Genomic DNA, 14,620 nt, shown 5'->3' on the forward strand with positions numbered 1-14,620 from the left:
GTGGGAACACTTCCGGTTCCGCTGGGGAACTTCTGGTTCCGCTGTGGGACACTTCTGGCTGCCCCCTTTCCTGCTTCTCTGCGGAGCCTGTGGAGGTCTGGGTGGGTAGATTGAACACCCGCTCCCCTCTGCTGCCTTGGGGGGTTGCACTGGTCGAATCCCACTTACAGCCCTTCTAGGTGTGTGACCGTTGGCAAGGGTGTGGCCTCCTTGTGCCTCGGCTTCTCCGATGCCCTTGTAAAATTGGAGTAACAACGATGGTGCCTATGTCTCAGAGTTAGCACGGGGACTGGGTCCGTGATGGCGCGTGGTGTCGCCCCCCGGGACTCGGGCATAGAAGCAGCTCATTGAATGTTAACTAGACTCGCTTCTGTTGCTCTCCAGGGTCTCTCCGATCTCTCTGGAACTTCAGAACTGATAGCTCTTTGACCTGTGATGGGAAATGTTGAGAAAGACTTAAAACAGGAAAAAGGGTGACCTTTACAAAGGCTATTGGCCACTGTTTATGAGACAGAAGGCTTTGTTGTGACAAGGAAACTGGAGCGGTAGAAATTCAGACTTCAGACGCTGATCTGGAAGGAAACTCTGGGGGGAGTATGTGGACTTTTCTCTCATTCCAGAGGCTACATTTTTTGGTGGTGTGCAAAGCTCATTTATCTCATACCCCCTGCCTCACAAGTAATGAGGCCTCCACCTCTGGGAAGCTTTCAGATATCCTGAAAAGAGGCAGTTTGGGGGGATTTTAGACGGGGTCCCTGCGTGCTGTTAGTGTTGAGAGGGCTTCAAAGGGGGAAGATAGGGGTGGGAATCTCACCTGCTTCTCTGCAGGGGGGATCTGAAAATCATCCCAAACATGCCTGGCACGTGGCCCTGCTCCCCAAGGCGGTGGCCAACCTCGTGGCAGAGCCAGAATCTTCATCTCTGTAACCTTTGGGCCCCCCGCCCCCAGCACGAACTTTAGTGAACACCTGTTGAGTCATCCCCTAACCACTCATGTCCCGGTGACTTCAGCAGTGGGGGGAGAGGGGACCCCCAGGCTCTTCCTCTGACACCTCTCGTGCACCTCATTTTGCAGACATCGACGAGTGTGAGAACGACTACTACAACGGGGGCTGTGTCCACGAATGCATCAACATCCCGGGGAACTACAGGTGCACCTGCTTTGACGGCTTCATGCTGGCACACGACGGACACAACTGCCTGGGTGAGTGAAGCAGCTGTGCCCTGCCCGCGGGGCACACCCTGCCTGTTCCTCAGCTCCAGCTGGCAGTGCGGGGGGTCGTGGGAAGGACTGCCCTCTTTTGGTTCCTTGTCTTAGTCTGCTACGGCTGCCGTAACAAAAGAGCACAGCTTGAGGGGCTTCAACAACAAGAATTTATTTTCTCACAGTCCTGGAGGCTAGAAGTCCGAGGTCACGGTGTTGATGTGTCTCTTTCTATTCTGAGGCTTCTCTCCCTGGCTTGCAGCTGGCCCCCTTCTCGCTGGGCGTCCACATGGTCTTCTCTCTGCGTGCAGGTACCTGATGCCTGTCTCTCTCTCTGTCCTAATCTCCTCTTCCTATAAGGACACCAGTCATATCGGAGTAGAAGCTATCCTGACGACTCATTTTCAACGTAATTACCTCTTTAAAGGTCCCATCTTAAATACAGTCACATTCTGAGGTACTGGGGCTTAGGCCTTCAACATACGAATTTGGGGGAAACCACAGTTCAGCCCATAACAAGGATTCTTACACACCTCCAGATTCTCCTGGTTCAAATACACATATTTTTAAAACAGTTGTGTAAAACTTATGAGTAACGCAAACTTTCTGGGTCAAATTGGGAAAACGTGGAAGCACAAGATAAAACTGGAAAGTATCTTGGTTACTGTGGTGTGTTTGCCTTCAGGCGTCTCTCTGCAGCCAGGTGTGGTTACACTGTAGTTGTGATCAGGTGCCTGGCCCCTGTTATCACCCTTTTCCTAGTTGCCTCATAGTTTGATAAGTGACTAACAACCCGGGGCTGCTGTAACAAAGTAACAACTGAGTGGCTTAAGCTACAGAAATGTATCCTGTCATAGTTCTAGAGGCTAAAATCTGAAGTTGTGGCGTGAACAGCGTTGGTTCCTTCTGGGGGCTTTAAGGGAGGACCTGTTTCATGCCTCTCTCCTAGCTTCTGGTAGCCTCAGGCTTTCCTTTGCTTGTAGATCACATTCTCCCTCTGTTTTCACATTGTCTTTGCTCTCTGCATGCCTGTCTCTGTGGCCAAATGTCCCCTTTTTCTAAGGACACGGTCATATTGGATTAGGGTGTACCCTACTGACCTCATCTTAACTTGGTCATCTGCCAGTAACCTGTCTCCGGAAGGGGTTACTTTCACCGGCATTGGGAGTCAGGACTTCGCCGTCTTTGGAGGGATGTAATTCAACCCATAATAGAGGTGGTTTGCAGCCTGTGGCAGGAGGAAGGTCTCCTGGTAGAAACCACGTGGTCCCAAAGCAGATGCCCCGGTCCCCCAAGCCCTCTTCTGCTACCGGCTGCTGAGTGACCTGGGGAACGGTGGCTGGAGCCTAGAGGGTAAGACCGTGGACTTGGCCGGAGTGTGGTGTGACTGTGAACCCGTTCTTAACATCTCTGAGCCTCAGTCACTTGTTGGTAAAGGGAGGGTGTGAAGAGCAGCTGTGTCACACGCTGCTGTGAGCAGAAATTGCGATCGTGCCCAGACGGCTGAGAAGTGTGCCTGTCCCAGGGCTCTCAGTCCTCAGAGCGGTTCCTGTCACCATGACTGCAACAGGGATAACACGCTGTCTGCCTCACTAGGTTGTGTGTGAGGATAAAATGGCGCAGTGAAGTGGCTGGCACTTGGCGAGTATAAATTGTCAACAAACAAGCATTAGTATTACCGTAGGTGACTCAGCCACCGTTTTGTGGTTGGACGTTGAAATTCCTTGCTTATTTTGTTTGTTTTTACCATCAGAATCCAGAGGTGATTCTGGGCATAAAACTTTTTTTCTTGTTTCCCCAACTGTTTCCTTAGCAAGTCTTCCTGGAACTACTGGGTCAAAAGGATTATTTGGACTTTTTTTTATGACTTTCGATGCCGTGCTTCCTGGAAGGGCTCAGTAAACCTTCCATTGTGGCAGCGGGTTTTTTGGTGTATGGCACAGAAGCTGGACATCCCAAGTGCTCCGCAACTTCCACAGTTAGTGGTGTATTCGTCTTCAGTTCCTCTGCCTGTTTCTGTTGAATGCATATTGGATCTCAGATGAGCTTGTTATGGGAAACAGATCCATAAACATGTAATTACACCCCCAAATAAGTGCCAAAACGGAGGTCTGGACTGTTAAAGCCCAGACGGGTCTGCGAAGAGCTACCCCTGCATGGGGTTGGGGCGTGGCGGGGCCTGACTCCTCAGGGGGACTGCATCCAACAGGATCTCCAAAGGTAGGCGAGCAGTTTACTGGGTCGAGGGCAGAGCCTGCGTGGAGAGCTGTGGGTGGCTCCTTGAGGCTGGGCTGGGGGGGGCGGGGTGGGGGGGTGCTGGGAGGAAGAGCGGGAGGTGGGGCTGCCACAGCAGGCAGAGCCTTTGGTGAGATCGCGGAGAACCGAGGCTGCACGGCGTTCATTGTGCCGGACGCCAAGTTCAGTGCTGTTCAAGTTTTCTCTCCTTTAATCCTCCCAAGAGCGTAAGCATTTAACTTTCCCAGTCGCTCGCCCCTTTCTTCAGATGATAGAGCACATCTCAGACACTGATTAGCCCGTGAAAGCAGAGCTGACGGTCTCTATGGAGCAGCAGGCAATATCCCCAGTGGTCAGGAAGACGGACCTTGGCAACTGCCAGTTCTGGGCTCAGATCCTGGTTCTGCCAGTTATCAGCTGCGTGACCTTTGGCCTGGAGGTGATACTCGCCTCCAGGCCTCAGTTTCATCACCTGCAAGACAGAATTCGCAGTCCCCTGTCTGGCACGGCTCTCGCGAGGACTGAGTGGGATCGTGGATGTCAAGCATCTTGAGAGTGCCCGGCACCCACCGAGCACACAGACGTGACGGGCACCAGGCTGGTCATCGGCTTGCGGACCAGATGTATTGCGGTGGGCTGGTCTGACGCCCCCGAGGCCTTGTGGGGGCCCGGCCTGCCGTCTGCAGCCCCCGGGCAGTCACCTGTTTGTAAACACCCTTGTTCTTTTTTTTTTTTTTTTTCCGGTACGCGGGCCTCTCACTGTTGTGGCCCCTCCCGTTGCGGAGCACAGGCTCCGGACGCGCGGGCCCAGCGGCCATGGCTCACGGGCCCAGCCGCTCCGGGGCATGTGGGATCTTCCCAGACCGGGGCACGAACCCGCGTCCCCTGCATCGGCAGGCGGACGCTCAACCACTGCACCACCAGGGAAGCCCATCACCCTTGTTCTTGGCTACGGCAGGTGTACCCGACGCCTCCAGACTAATGGAGTCTGTGCAGGTCTTTGTTTCAACAGGATTTTCACGGTGGATTCTTTTTACACTCATCAATTTAAGGAACTGGGTAAGACTCCACCCACCCCCGCCTCCGAGCACAGATTGCAACTTCCTACGGCTCTAGCTCACACATACGGCAGCCGACAAAAGGCTCTCTCTGTTGCTCCTCTGCTTTTAGCTGGGGCAGACGCTTCCCGACAGACCTCCTTATGTTTGGGCTTTTTCCTTCTCAAGACAGAACTCCGGCTCTAGAGAAGACAGACCTCGGCTCCCACTGGCTCCAGCCCCGCCCGACCGCGTAAGCTCTCAGAGCCGCAACTCCCTCACCCATAAAACGCTGAAAAAGTACCCAGCACAGTGTCGGGATCGTGGAGGCTTATAGACACTGGCTGAAACAAGTAACACTGTACGAGGAAGCTGGGCTTGCAGTTGGAAGATGTGACCCACATTCTGTCACCACCACTCATGCGTTCTATGTTGGAGACCAGTTACTGACTCTCCACGTGTCAGTGCCCCTAACTGCAGAGCGGGTCAGAAATGCCTGTCTCGGTGTCACTGTGACAATTAAATAGGAAAGTAGACCTGGAGAGCTGAACGTACTGATGTGAAATTCTCTGCGGGTGCTGGGTGTTGCAGAGGTTTCAAGCCGGCAGCCCACAGCCCTCCTCCAGCCTGTAAACATGTTTGGTCTCTCCCCGCCATGTTGATGATATGACCGTGACGATGGTGGTGGTGATTGAATTATTTGTCAACATTTATAAATCAAGGGGTGTCACATAAAAATCAATATTTCCAGCACTGTTCCTGCTTGGCCATAGTCACCCAGCCCCTGACTTTGTGGGACTTGGGCAGGGGTGCATTATCCCATGTGGTCCAATGTGGAAGTCATCACGAAGCTTCAAACTAGAATATGTTCAATCTTTTCTGCCTTGACAAGTGTTCCTAATGACTTGGAAGGCTAGACCGGAATTTAGAAATCTAGGACTCCTTGGAGTTTTGTGCCAGAAAGTGGTAGCATGGGCAGTGCCTGCTCTCCGCCCCTTCTTCTCACCCCTGGCTCCGTCCTGCACCACAGGGAGCCTGAGGACACCCTAACCTGAATGTGTAAGCTCTGACCATTTGCCCCCAGACCATCTTCCCTTTGGCTTGGTCCTGTTATTTGTCCCTCTGAGAAGAGACAGGCTTGGGCCATGTGGACAGGGAATTTTGGGGTCTCAGACACCCAGAATGTGGTCTAGAAGGATGGGTATGTGTTCCAGGTGCCATGACCCCCTGTGGACTCCTTACTGTATTGGAAGGGCTGCAGCCACAGGAGGGGCAGCACAGGGACCCTCAAGGCATTGAGCCAAGAGCAGGGGCACCTCTTGCCCACGTCTCAGTGTGGTACCAGCAGCAGCCGGCAGGAGCCGCACCATGGCTGCCCCCTTTGGAGGGTGTGTGTACGTTCCCGACTGCTGCACTCCCCACCATTCCCTATTGCTCACAACCTGTTGGTCATTTAACTGCCTGCTCTGTCTCAGTAGGAATTGTGTTCACACTGCCTGATGAAGCTTCCAGCACAGGGCCTGCCCTCAGTGGGTGTTCGGGAGGGGTGAGAAGCGGACTGAGTGGTGGCAAGTTTCTGTGTTCTGCATTCTCGCTGCTTTGCGCGGTCCTGACCGTCTCTGGTCAGTCACTCTGAGCCCCGCTCCACAACCCATCACCCGTCAGGGACAGTTAGGCCTGTTTGCGTCTCCTGTTGTTTTGTCTCCAAGTCTGGGTCAAAAGTCTCGTCCGGTTGTAACATTCCGCTCTCAACCACCACCGAATTCCTTCGGGATGGTGGCTGGAACCGAGCCTGGTCAGCACAGTCTGAAAAGCATTCTGAGCTAACTAGGAGAAATGAGGCTGATGGCTGAAGGGTTATTTTCTTGCCTGGGTTTTCACAGTTGAACCTTTTCTCTTTTTTTTGAGCAAATGAGGTTATTTTCTTGTGGAGATGGCTTGCCTGGGACTGTGTCCTGGAGGATGGCCAAATCTGTCCTCTGGGGAGTAAAACCCTGTTTCTATTTGACATCTTTATTGAGGAATTTCTCAAATATAACAGAAAATGACACCAGAGGGAATTGAAACCATGATGAGATCCTTGCTCAACCCCAGATGACTGCTTTTAGCATTGTAATTACTTGAAATAGCAGTAGTTCTGTTTGAAAAATATTATTCCAAACTCCACGCAATTGGACGTAAGAGCAATATTTAGGCTAATAGAATAAGATTTTTTTCATCTTAAATTAAAACCAGCAGTGGGTAATTTTTTCCCGACTCCACAAAGCAAGGCTCCTTTCTCCCTAAAGCCATTAGTTCACTTAGCCAGATGTTTTCTGCGACCCCAGTCTTTATCTTGACTTACTGCAAAATACGGTTCTCAAGTTGCCCACAGTCTGAATTTCGGACTTGCTTCTCAGCACTTTTTCCCCTGATGAAGAGGAGTCATCTGGAGCCAGGTTCAACAGAACAGTTGTTTTGTTAACCGGATCGCTACGTTCCCGTTAACACTTACGGAGCACCTACCGTACGCCCGGCCTTGTGCTAGGTAGTCAGCTTCTTAGGTGAGATGAGGAACTTCGGCCGCACCTCTGCCGTGCACCTGGAGTCGCCCAGGATGTCGTGCTCACGTGCCGTCGTTCAGTTCTCACAGCATCCACAGGCAGAAGCCATTAGTATCCCCTCTTTACAAATGAGGAAACTGAGGCTCAGAGAGGGAAAGTGACCTGTGTAAGGTCACACAGCCAGTACGTGGTAGGGCTGGGAACAGAGCCCAGGTCTGTGCGTTTGCCAGTTCAAGCCTGTAAGCCACTGCCCGCCCCTTGCCTCATGGCACCCGGAACAGAACCAGCTCTGGGAGGCTGGTCCGGATCAGGGAGGGGCTTCCTTCACTGGGGGTTAGATGTGCCCTGCTCTGAGTTTGAGAGTCGCTGAGAAACCCTGGCGTCTGCCAAGCCAGGCTGGTGGGCGGCGTGCTGGAGGGCGTGAGGGCGGCCCCTGCTCCAGAGACTTCCCCCAGGTCTGTCCTGCCTCCCGGGCCAAGGCAGGATCTTCCTTACCCTTGAGCTGCTTTGGGGCATTGTCTCACCCCGTGTGAACGAGCGGAGCCCTGTTGTTACTGAACCCGCTCGTGTGGCTCCCATCACTTTCACGGGAGCACCCAGTTCTTCTGCCTGCCGGCTCACGAAGCCCTCAGGCCAGGGTGCTTGCTGCCAGCCTCCTCTCCTCACCTCTCATCCTTGCCCACCTGCACCCTCTGGCCCGGCCTTCCTTAAATCCACACGGTCCTCCTACCCTTCCCAGCTGTTCAGGGCTGCTCCCTGAGACCCCTCCCCCAGCATGACCTGGTGAGGTCCTACTTGTCATTCGAGACCCAACCTCCACCTCCCTTTGCTCCAGAGTCTTCTGTGACCACGTGGTACACACCTGCACTGTGGCTCTGCGCTGGGGTCCTCCCTTCTTCTCCTGCAGGCAGAAGCTATCTTGTTTATCTCGTCTTCCTCCTCTGAACCTAGTGTGGTGTCTGGCATATCACAGGCACATAATAAACATTTGTAGAATGAATGAACGAATGAGTTTGAAGAGGGTCCTCAAGCTCAGCACACTTCCGTGCTGGGCACATAGCAGAGATCCAGGTGAATTAGACGGAGCATGTGTCACAGGACTCCCAGGTTCACGAGAAACACAGAAATGTCCACGCTTCTAATGACAGGTAGAAAGGGCTCTTTTCGCAGTGACACAAGCCTCCCACCTAGTATTCATCCATTTGTTTGTTCAAAAACATTGTTCTGAGCACCTGCCGTGTGCCAGACCTGGTTTTAAGTGCTGAAGATACAGTGAGTGGCGACCAAAAGCAACCAGGCACCCGCCCTAGGGAGGGGGGAGGACAGGGCACAGGTAAACCCGTAACTCAGTAAAGTAAGCTGAGTCAGGTCAACTCCAGTGAAAAACAATACAATAAGGTGATAGAAGGTGATGGAGGCAGGATGACAGTGTTGGAGAGGGCGGCGTTCCTGTTACTGCTGCTGCATAAAAACCACCCCACACTTAGTGGCATAAAACACCCTTTGACTCTGCTTGCAGATTCCGTGGGTCAGGAATTCAGGCAGGACGCAGCAGGGACGGCTCTCTGAGCTGCACGGTGTTTGGGGCCTCGGCTGGGAAGACGTGAGGCCAGAGATGACTTGATGGGGGCTGGACTCATCTGGGGCTTCTCTGCTGGCGTCTGACGGTTGATGCTGGTTGTCAGGCAGAACACTTACGGGCAGCCTCTCGCGGTCTTTCCGCGTGGGCTGGTGTGGGCTTCCTCACAGCATGGCCGCTGGGTCCCAAGAGAATAAGACACAGGTGCATGGAAGCTTTCCAGTCTAGTCTCAGAAGTCACTTTCACCCAGCTCTACCTGTCAAGGCAGTTACAAAGGTCCATCCACGTTCTTGGGGGGGTGGGCACTTGGGGAAGGGGGCCTCAGAGTGGAGGAGGAAGCTGCCCTGTGACGATCTTGGGAAGACCTTCCCTCCAGGCAGACGGGGAGGACAAAGCGGCGGCCCGAGGTGGGGACAAGCTGCGTGAGTTTGGGCACAGGTCACTGTGCCTGGAGGATCTGGAGGGAGGGAGAGGGTCTGGAGACGAGGTCGGGAACGGGCAGGGCCAGGTCATGTGCAGCCTTGTGGGCCCTAGAAGGGAGTTGGGATTTTATTCTAAATTAGTTGGGAAACCACGGGACATTTTAACCAGGGACTGACTTAATTAAGAGATTTGCTTTCTGACTGCTCAGTAGAGAATGTGTTACCTGGAATAAGAGGCAGAGACCCCTGTGGCGATTTGGGTCAGAGATGTTGGTTGGCCAGGTGACAGTGGTGGCAGTAATGAGAAGTGGTTGAATTCATGTATGTTTTGAAAACAGGGCCAAAATGAATTGATGATGGACTAGATGTAAGAAGTGAGGGGAAAAGAGGAATCGAGATGGACTACTAGGTTTTGTTTGTTTGTTTGTTTTGTTTTGTTTTGTTTTGTTTTTGCGGTACGCAAAACAAAAACAGAGGCCACACTGTTGTGGCCTCTCCCGTTGCGGAGCACAGGCTCCAGACGCGCAGGCTCAGTGGCCACGGCTCACGGGCCCAGCCTCTCCGCGGCATGTGGGATCTTCCCGGACCGGGACACGAACCCGTGTCCCCTGCATCGGCAGGCGGACTCCCAACCACTGCGCCACCAGGGAAGCCCTGGACTACTAGTTTTTTGCTCGGAGTTACTGTGTAGCTGTGCTGCTGCGGCTGAGACGGGGAAGACTGGGGGGTAGGACAGATTGTGGGATGGGGAGCGGGGTGGGCTAAGAGTCTGTTTGGCCAAGTTCAATTTGAGATAATCAGTAGCCCTCTGAATGGAAATGGTACACAAGTTCAGAGGTCTGTGGGGTAGTCAGGTCTGGGGTTCGGGGAGAGCGTGAGAGCCTAGAGCTTCTAAACGGCGTCAAAATCCAGAGCTCTTAACGTTCATTCGTTTCATAAGATTCCACGAGCACCTGCCCGGTGCCACGTCCTGGGCTGGGAGCTCGCAGTTGGGAGACGGATGACGTAGTCCCGGCCCTCAGGAAGCAGCGGGACTCGGCCTCCCCAGCTTTGAGTCCTGGATCCGTCACTTAACTGTGTGACCATGAGCAGGTAACGTCACGTCTCTGGGCCTCTGTATCCTCGTCTGTACGGCGTGGCTAACAGCAGCGCTTATTTGACGGGGGTGACGCAGAGACCAAAGGAGATAAGCTTTGCAAGGTACATGCCTGGCACACGACGAGGGCTCAGCAGATGTGAATTACCTAAGTATCACTCATTCCTGGTGTGCAAAGTCAGAATACTTTTTAAAGAAAATGGATGTCCTTTCTGAGCTGGTGAAGAGGCAGGGGGACGAGCCTCGTCCCCGAGCTGGGGGTGAAGCTCAGGGGACCGTTGGGGACTGTTCCTTGTGTTCCACACGGTGCTCACCACCCTCCCGGCTCAGAAACCTCTCCTTCCTCCTGCACTGGTTCCTGTGCACTCATCCGTCGGCATGGGTCACGTGGCATCAGGGCTTCCGATCCCAGCTCTGCCACATACTCATTTTGTGACCTTGGACCCTTGCCCCCTCTTTCTCAGTCTCAGTTTTGTTTTCTACAAAATGAACATGATCCCTGCCTGGTAGGATCAGATGTGCAGGTGACACCACAGGGCACCAGGCAGAGGGAGAAGAGGAGGAGAGGATCCTGGGAGGCGGCAGCCGGGCCCAGGGGCCGGGCTGCACACGTGGGAGGGAAGCACCGCAGAGGCCCAGATGCTCCGCGTCGGCGCAGCGGTCACAGCTCTCCCTGCGCCGGGCTGGTCCCTGGCAGGATGAAAGGGCCGCGCTCCAGGCCTTTTGAAGGCGCCCCCTCTCATCCTGGAGGACAGCTGGAGACAATGTGTTGCTCCCTTGAACCCCTAACGCAGGCTCGAGTTGCCTCTGTTTATTTGTCTTCATACTTCAGCAGCTCAAATGCATTTCTTGCTGGGAAAAAAAAAATGCTGAACATTTTAATGTAAAACTAAACAGCTTCGGACAGTCCTATACTTACTCCATAAACGCCAGTATTTTTCAAGGTAAACTGGAGAGGTTTCTTCCTGTTCCATTTACACCCTCCCCTCCCTGCTTTTCCCTAGTCTGGCCCACATTCAGGTGGTCTAAACACGCTTGGTTGGAGGGATTTGCTGTCCGAGGACAAGTTGGATTCAGACTTGCTTCTCCTCCCAGCTTTTTACAACTGTTGATCTGATGGAAATTCTTTGGCTTGAAGAAAAGAAACACACGGGACAACAGTGTGCATCTTTGTAAATGGACTTCCTTCCTTCCCCAAATCACTACAGAACCAGGGAGATCCCGGAGCAGGGAGGGAGGTGGATGGATTGAGACCCAGGTTTTGTTTTGGGGGGTGGAGTGGCCTCCTCCAGCCTCATGCCTGCAGCCAGCTCAGGACCGGGGGCCGGGGGAAGGGGTGGGGCAGGGCAGCTTCTGTAAGAAGCAGGCGAGTGCTGGGGGAAAGCGCAGTGGGCCAGGAATCAGGCTCTGCGGGCCATGGACTTGCTGGGGGACCTTGGGAAACTCCCTACCTCTCTGTGCCTCAGTTTCCCCATCATCTGTGAAATAGGGATGGGATTTGACCAATGGTTTTGAGATTTCATGGGGTTTTGTTTCCAGCAGCAGAACCATTTGTTTCAAGCAGAATCATACGGTGGTCACACTACTCTGCTGAAATGGGAGGCAGGACTGGCAGGGATGAGAGCCCTGTGCTCCATGGAGCCCCTCCCTACTTCTGCAAGGTCCCTGGGGCCAGGAGCACTGTTTGGAACCCCTGTTTGGCCTGGCTGCTGTGTCAGAGCCCTCCTCCCTCCAACATCTTGTGATTCGATGACTTGGTGGCCTGGAGTGTCCTCAGGGACAATGGCCAAGCTCCTCGCCCCTACCAGCTGCAGTCCCTGTCTACTTCTTTCTCAGAACTGTAATCTCCAGCATGGCAGACAGCTTGCGTTTCCCTAAATGGTACCCCGCTCTCCTGCTCTGGCGTATCCTTACACCTGCTCTTCCTTCTGCCCGAATCACCCCTCTCCGTGCTCTTCATTAGTGCTTTTTCTTTGGCTGACGCCTGCTTGTCACGACTCAGCTCGGGCATCAGCCCCTCCAGAAAGCTTTCCCTGAGTTGCATACCCTTCCTCTGGGGGCCTACAGCCCCCTCAGGCTGCCCTCTGCCTCAGCACTGAGCTCCTAGCTTGTCCCTGGACACCAGGGGCGGGTCTCTGCTGCCCCGGGAGGTCCCGGAGAGCCCTGCTTCAGAGTGACTTAGCCCTGCGTTCCTGGGCCCAGTGCAGGCTGCTTGGTGTGATGGCAGGATGGGTGGTTGGCCGGTGAAGCGGGCAGAAGGTTGGATTCTGACTCTCCAGGAGAGCGCGGTTTGACAGTGGGGCGTGCACAAGCCTGGCATGGGGGCAGAGCTTCAGCGCTCTCAGAACTTCTGAGATCTGCGTGGCGGTAGCAGGGGCGGGCAGTGGGGGGCTCTTAGCAGCCCGCGTGACTGCAGCCCTCCGTGGCTGGCTGAGCTTAGGACTCCCCTGTCCCTGTCCTCACGTCCAGGCCCAGCTCCTTCTAGCCTCTGCTGTAGATGAGGGGAGAGCAGGGACTTGGAAGCAGACGCATCAGCCTTGGCTCCCAGCTCCCTTCCTAGCCGGGCTTCGGGGCCAGCACTTCACTGTTCTTACCCCAAAAAGAGGAGAGATGATGTTCCTGGGAGGGAGCTGGAGGCATCAGGCAAGGTGGTCCGTGTGGCGGCAGGGAGGCACCCAGCGGGCGTCAGGAGCCTCCCCTTCCTGCTCTCCCTTTGGTTGCATGTTCAGGTCAGAGACCACATCACAATACGAGGCGGCCCTTCCCACTGGTAGGACTGTGTTGAAATGTGCCGTCAGTCGCCCTGTGGCAGCCTCACCTTTGAATAGATCTCAGTTTGGTGACCTGGGGAAGAAGTCCTGCTCTGTCCCAGGGCAGAGAATGCCAAGTCCATAAACAGCAAAGAAAAACACCCAGTTGCAGAGCACAGGCCAGGCGAGCAGACACGTTCCTTCATCTTTGTTTGCAGTTCGTATGCCAAGGGCTGGGTCAGAACTCAGAGAAATAAACAGAAAATAAGTGTCTTGTGAAGGCTCTTTAAAAATACTTCACCACCAAAACATATGCCCCAAAGCAGCACTGAACCGTGTGCCTAAACAGGGGCATTGTCGACGAATACGTGTGCCCCAGCGTGTGCAGTGCGGTCCTTCCTCTGCCAGTAACCTTGCTGACTTTGGAGCAGTCTGTGCCCTGGCTGGTGGTGGGGTCACCCCGGACGTTGGCCGGGCCTGGCTGCCTCTGCTCAGATGCTGCAGCGACCGTCCTTCCCCACCGCCGACAGGCTGTTTATAGTGGCCATTCGCCACCCCCACGCCTCGCCTGCTCCAGCCCCCTCCCTGGATCTGCCTCATCCCAACCACATGCAGCTGGAAATAGACGGGCGGGCAGTGAGGGCTTGCACCCGGCTGGCACTCCTTGTTTGTTGGAAGTAGGTGGCCATGGTGGCAGCCTCCCAGCTGCTTGGTATGGGGTCTTTTTTTTGGTTTGGTTTGGTTTGGGGTTTTTTGTGTTTTTTTTTTTTTTGCAGTACGCAGGCCTCTCACTGTTGTGGCCTCTCCCGTTGTGGAGCACAGGCTCCGGACGCGCAGGCTCAGCGGCCATGGCTCACGGGCCCAGCCGCTCCGCGGCATGTGGGATCTTCCCGGACCGGGGCACGAACCCGTGTCCCCTGCATCAGCAGGCAGACTCCCAACCACTGCGCCACCAGGGAAGCCCGGTCTGGGGTCTTTAGTAACCCCTCAGGTGTTACCTTAATGGTGGGTGAGGATCCCACAGGCCGACTTGCCCTGCCCTGGCTTACGTGCTGGCCGCCAAGGGGTCAGATGCCAGTGAAGTCGTCTGGATGAGCCTTGGTGGAGGCCTCTCTGAGTGGGATCCTCCTGGGGCCCGTCTTGCCATTGGAGGAGTCTGGGGTCCTCAGCCTGGCAGCTGGCTTCTCGGGCTCTGGGCTCCGCCTGCCACTCCAGCCTTGCCTTCTCTCCCTGTGAATACGAAGCCTGTCCCCCTGCGCTCTTGCTTCCTCCCACCTGGAGAACGTCTTCCCTTGCCTGTCCCGAGTGCTCTAGTCCATCCTTCTGCACCTCTTCCCCGGCCTTCCCGGCAGCCTGACTGGGTCCCACCCCCGCCCTTGGACCGACCAGAGTCACGGTGCTCGTCACGCAGAGTTGAAAAGGTCTGTTTACTTATCCATCTTCCACAAGTGTAATAACCACACAGAAACACTCAGAGAAATCGATAGAAAAGACAGAAAATAATCCCCCCATTAGCTCGCCACCGCAACAGGTCAACAGCCTTCGTGTCCTCGTGTTCTTGTCCGATGCCATCTGTGTGTAGAGCTGACTGTATGGTTATGATCGTGCACTGGTGTTTGTACGCCGCTTCCCCCCGCCCCAGAAGACTTTTTTCCCTCTTGGTGTGTAATCACGTGGCTGGGGTGTGGGACTGGAGTCAAGAGTCCAGGATGTGGAGGGCCTGGCGGCCTGTAGGCGCTGAGTGAGAGCTGCT

At 54.6% G+C, this 14,620-nt stretch overlaps 1 protein-coding gene across 1 annotated transcript in view; it reads left to right on the plus strand.

Moving 5' to 3' along the window:
- Positions 1 to 14,620, plus strand: part of SCUBE1 (signal peptide, CUB domain and EGF like domain containing 1) — a 127,016-nt gene that overhangs the window by 20,690 nt on the left and 91,706 nt on the right. The window contains exon 3 of the mRNA XM_073788106.1: positions 1,076 to 1,204. Within this exon, the coding sequence (XP_073644207.1) occupies positions 1,076 to 1,204 (129 nt within the window). The remainder of the gene's footprint in view (positions 1 to 1,075; positions 1,205 to 14,620) is intronic.

This window comes from Tursiops truncatus, chromosome 11 (assembly GCF_011762595.2).
Source record: "Tursiops truncatus isolate mTurTru1 chromosome 11, mTurTru1.mat.Y, whole genome shotgun sequence".
NCBI lineage: Eukaryota > Metazoa > Chordata > Mammalia > Artiodactyla > Delphinidae > Tursiops > Tursiops truncatus.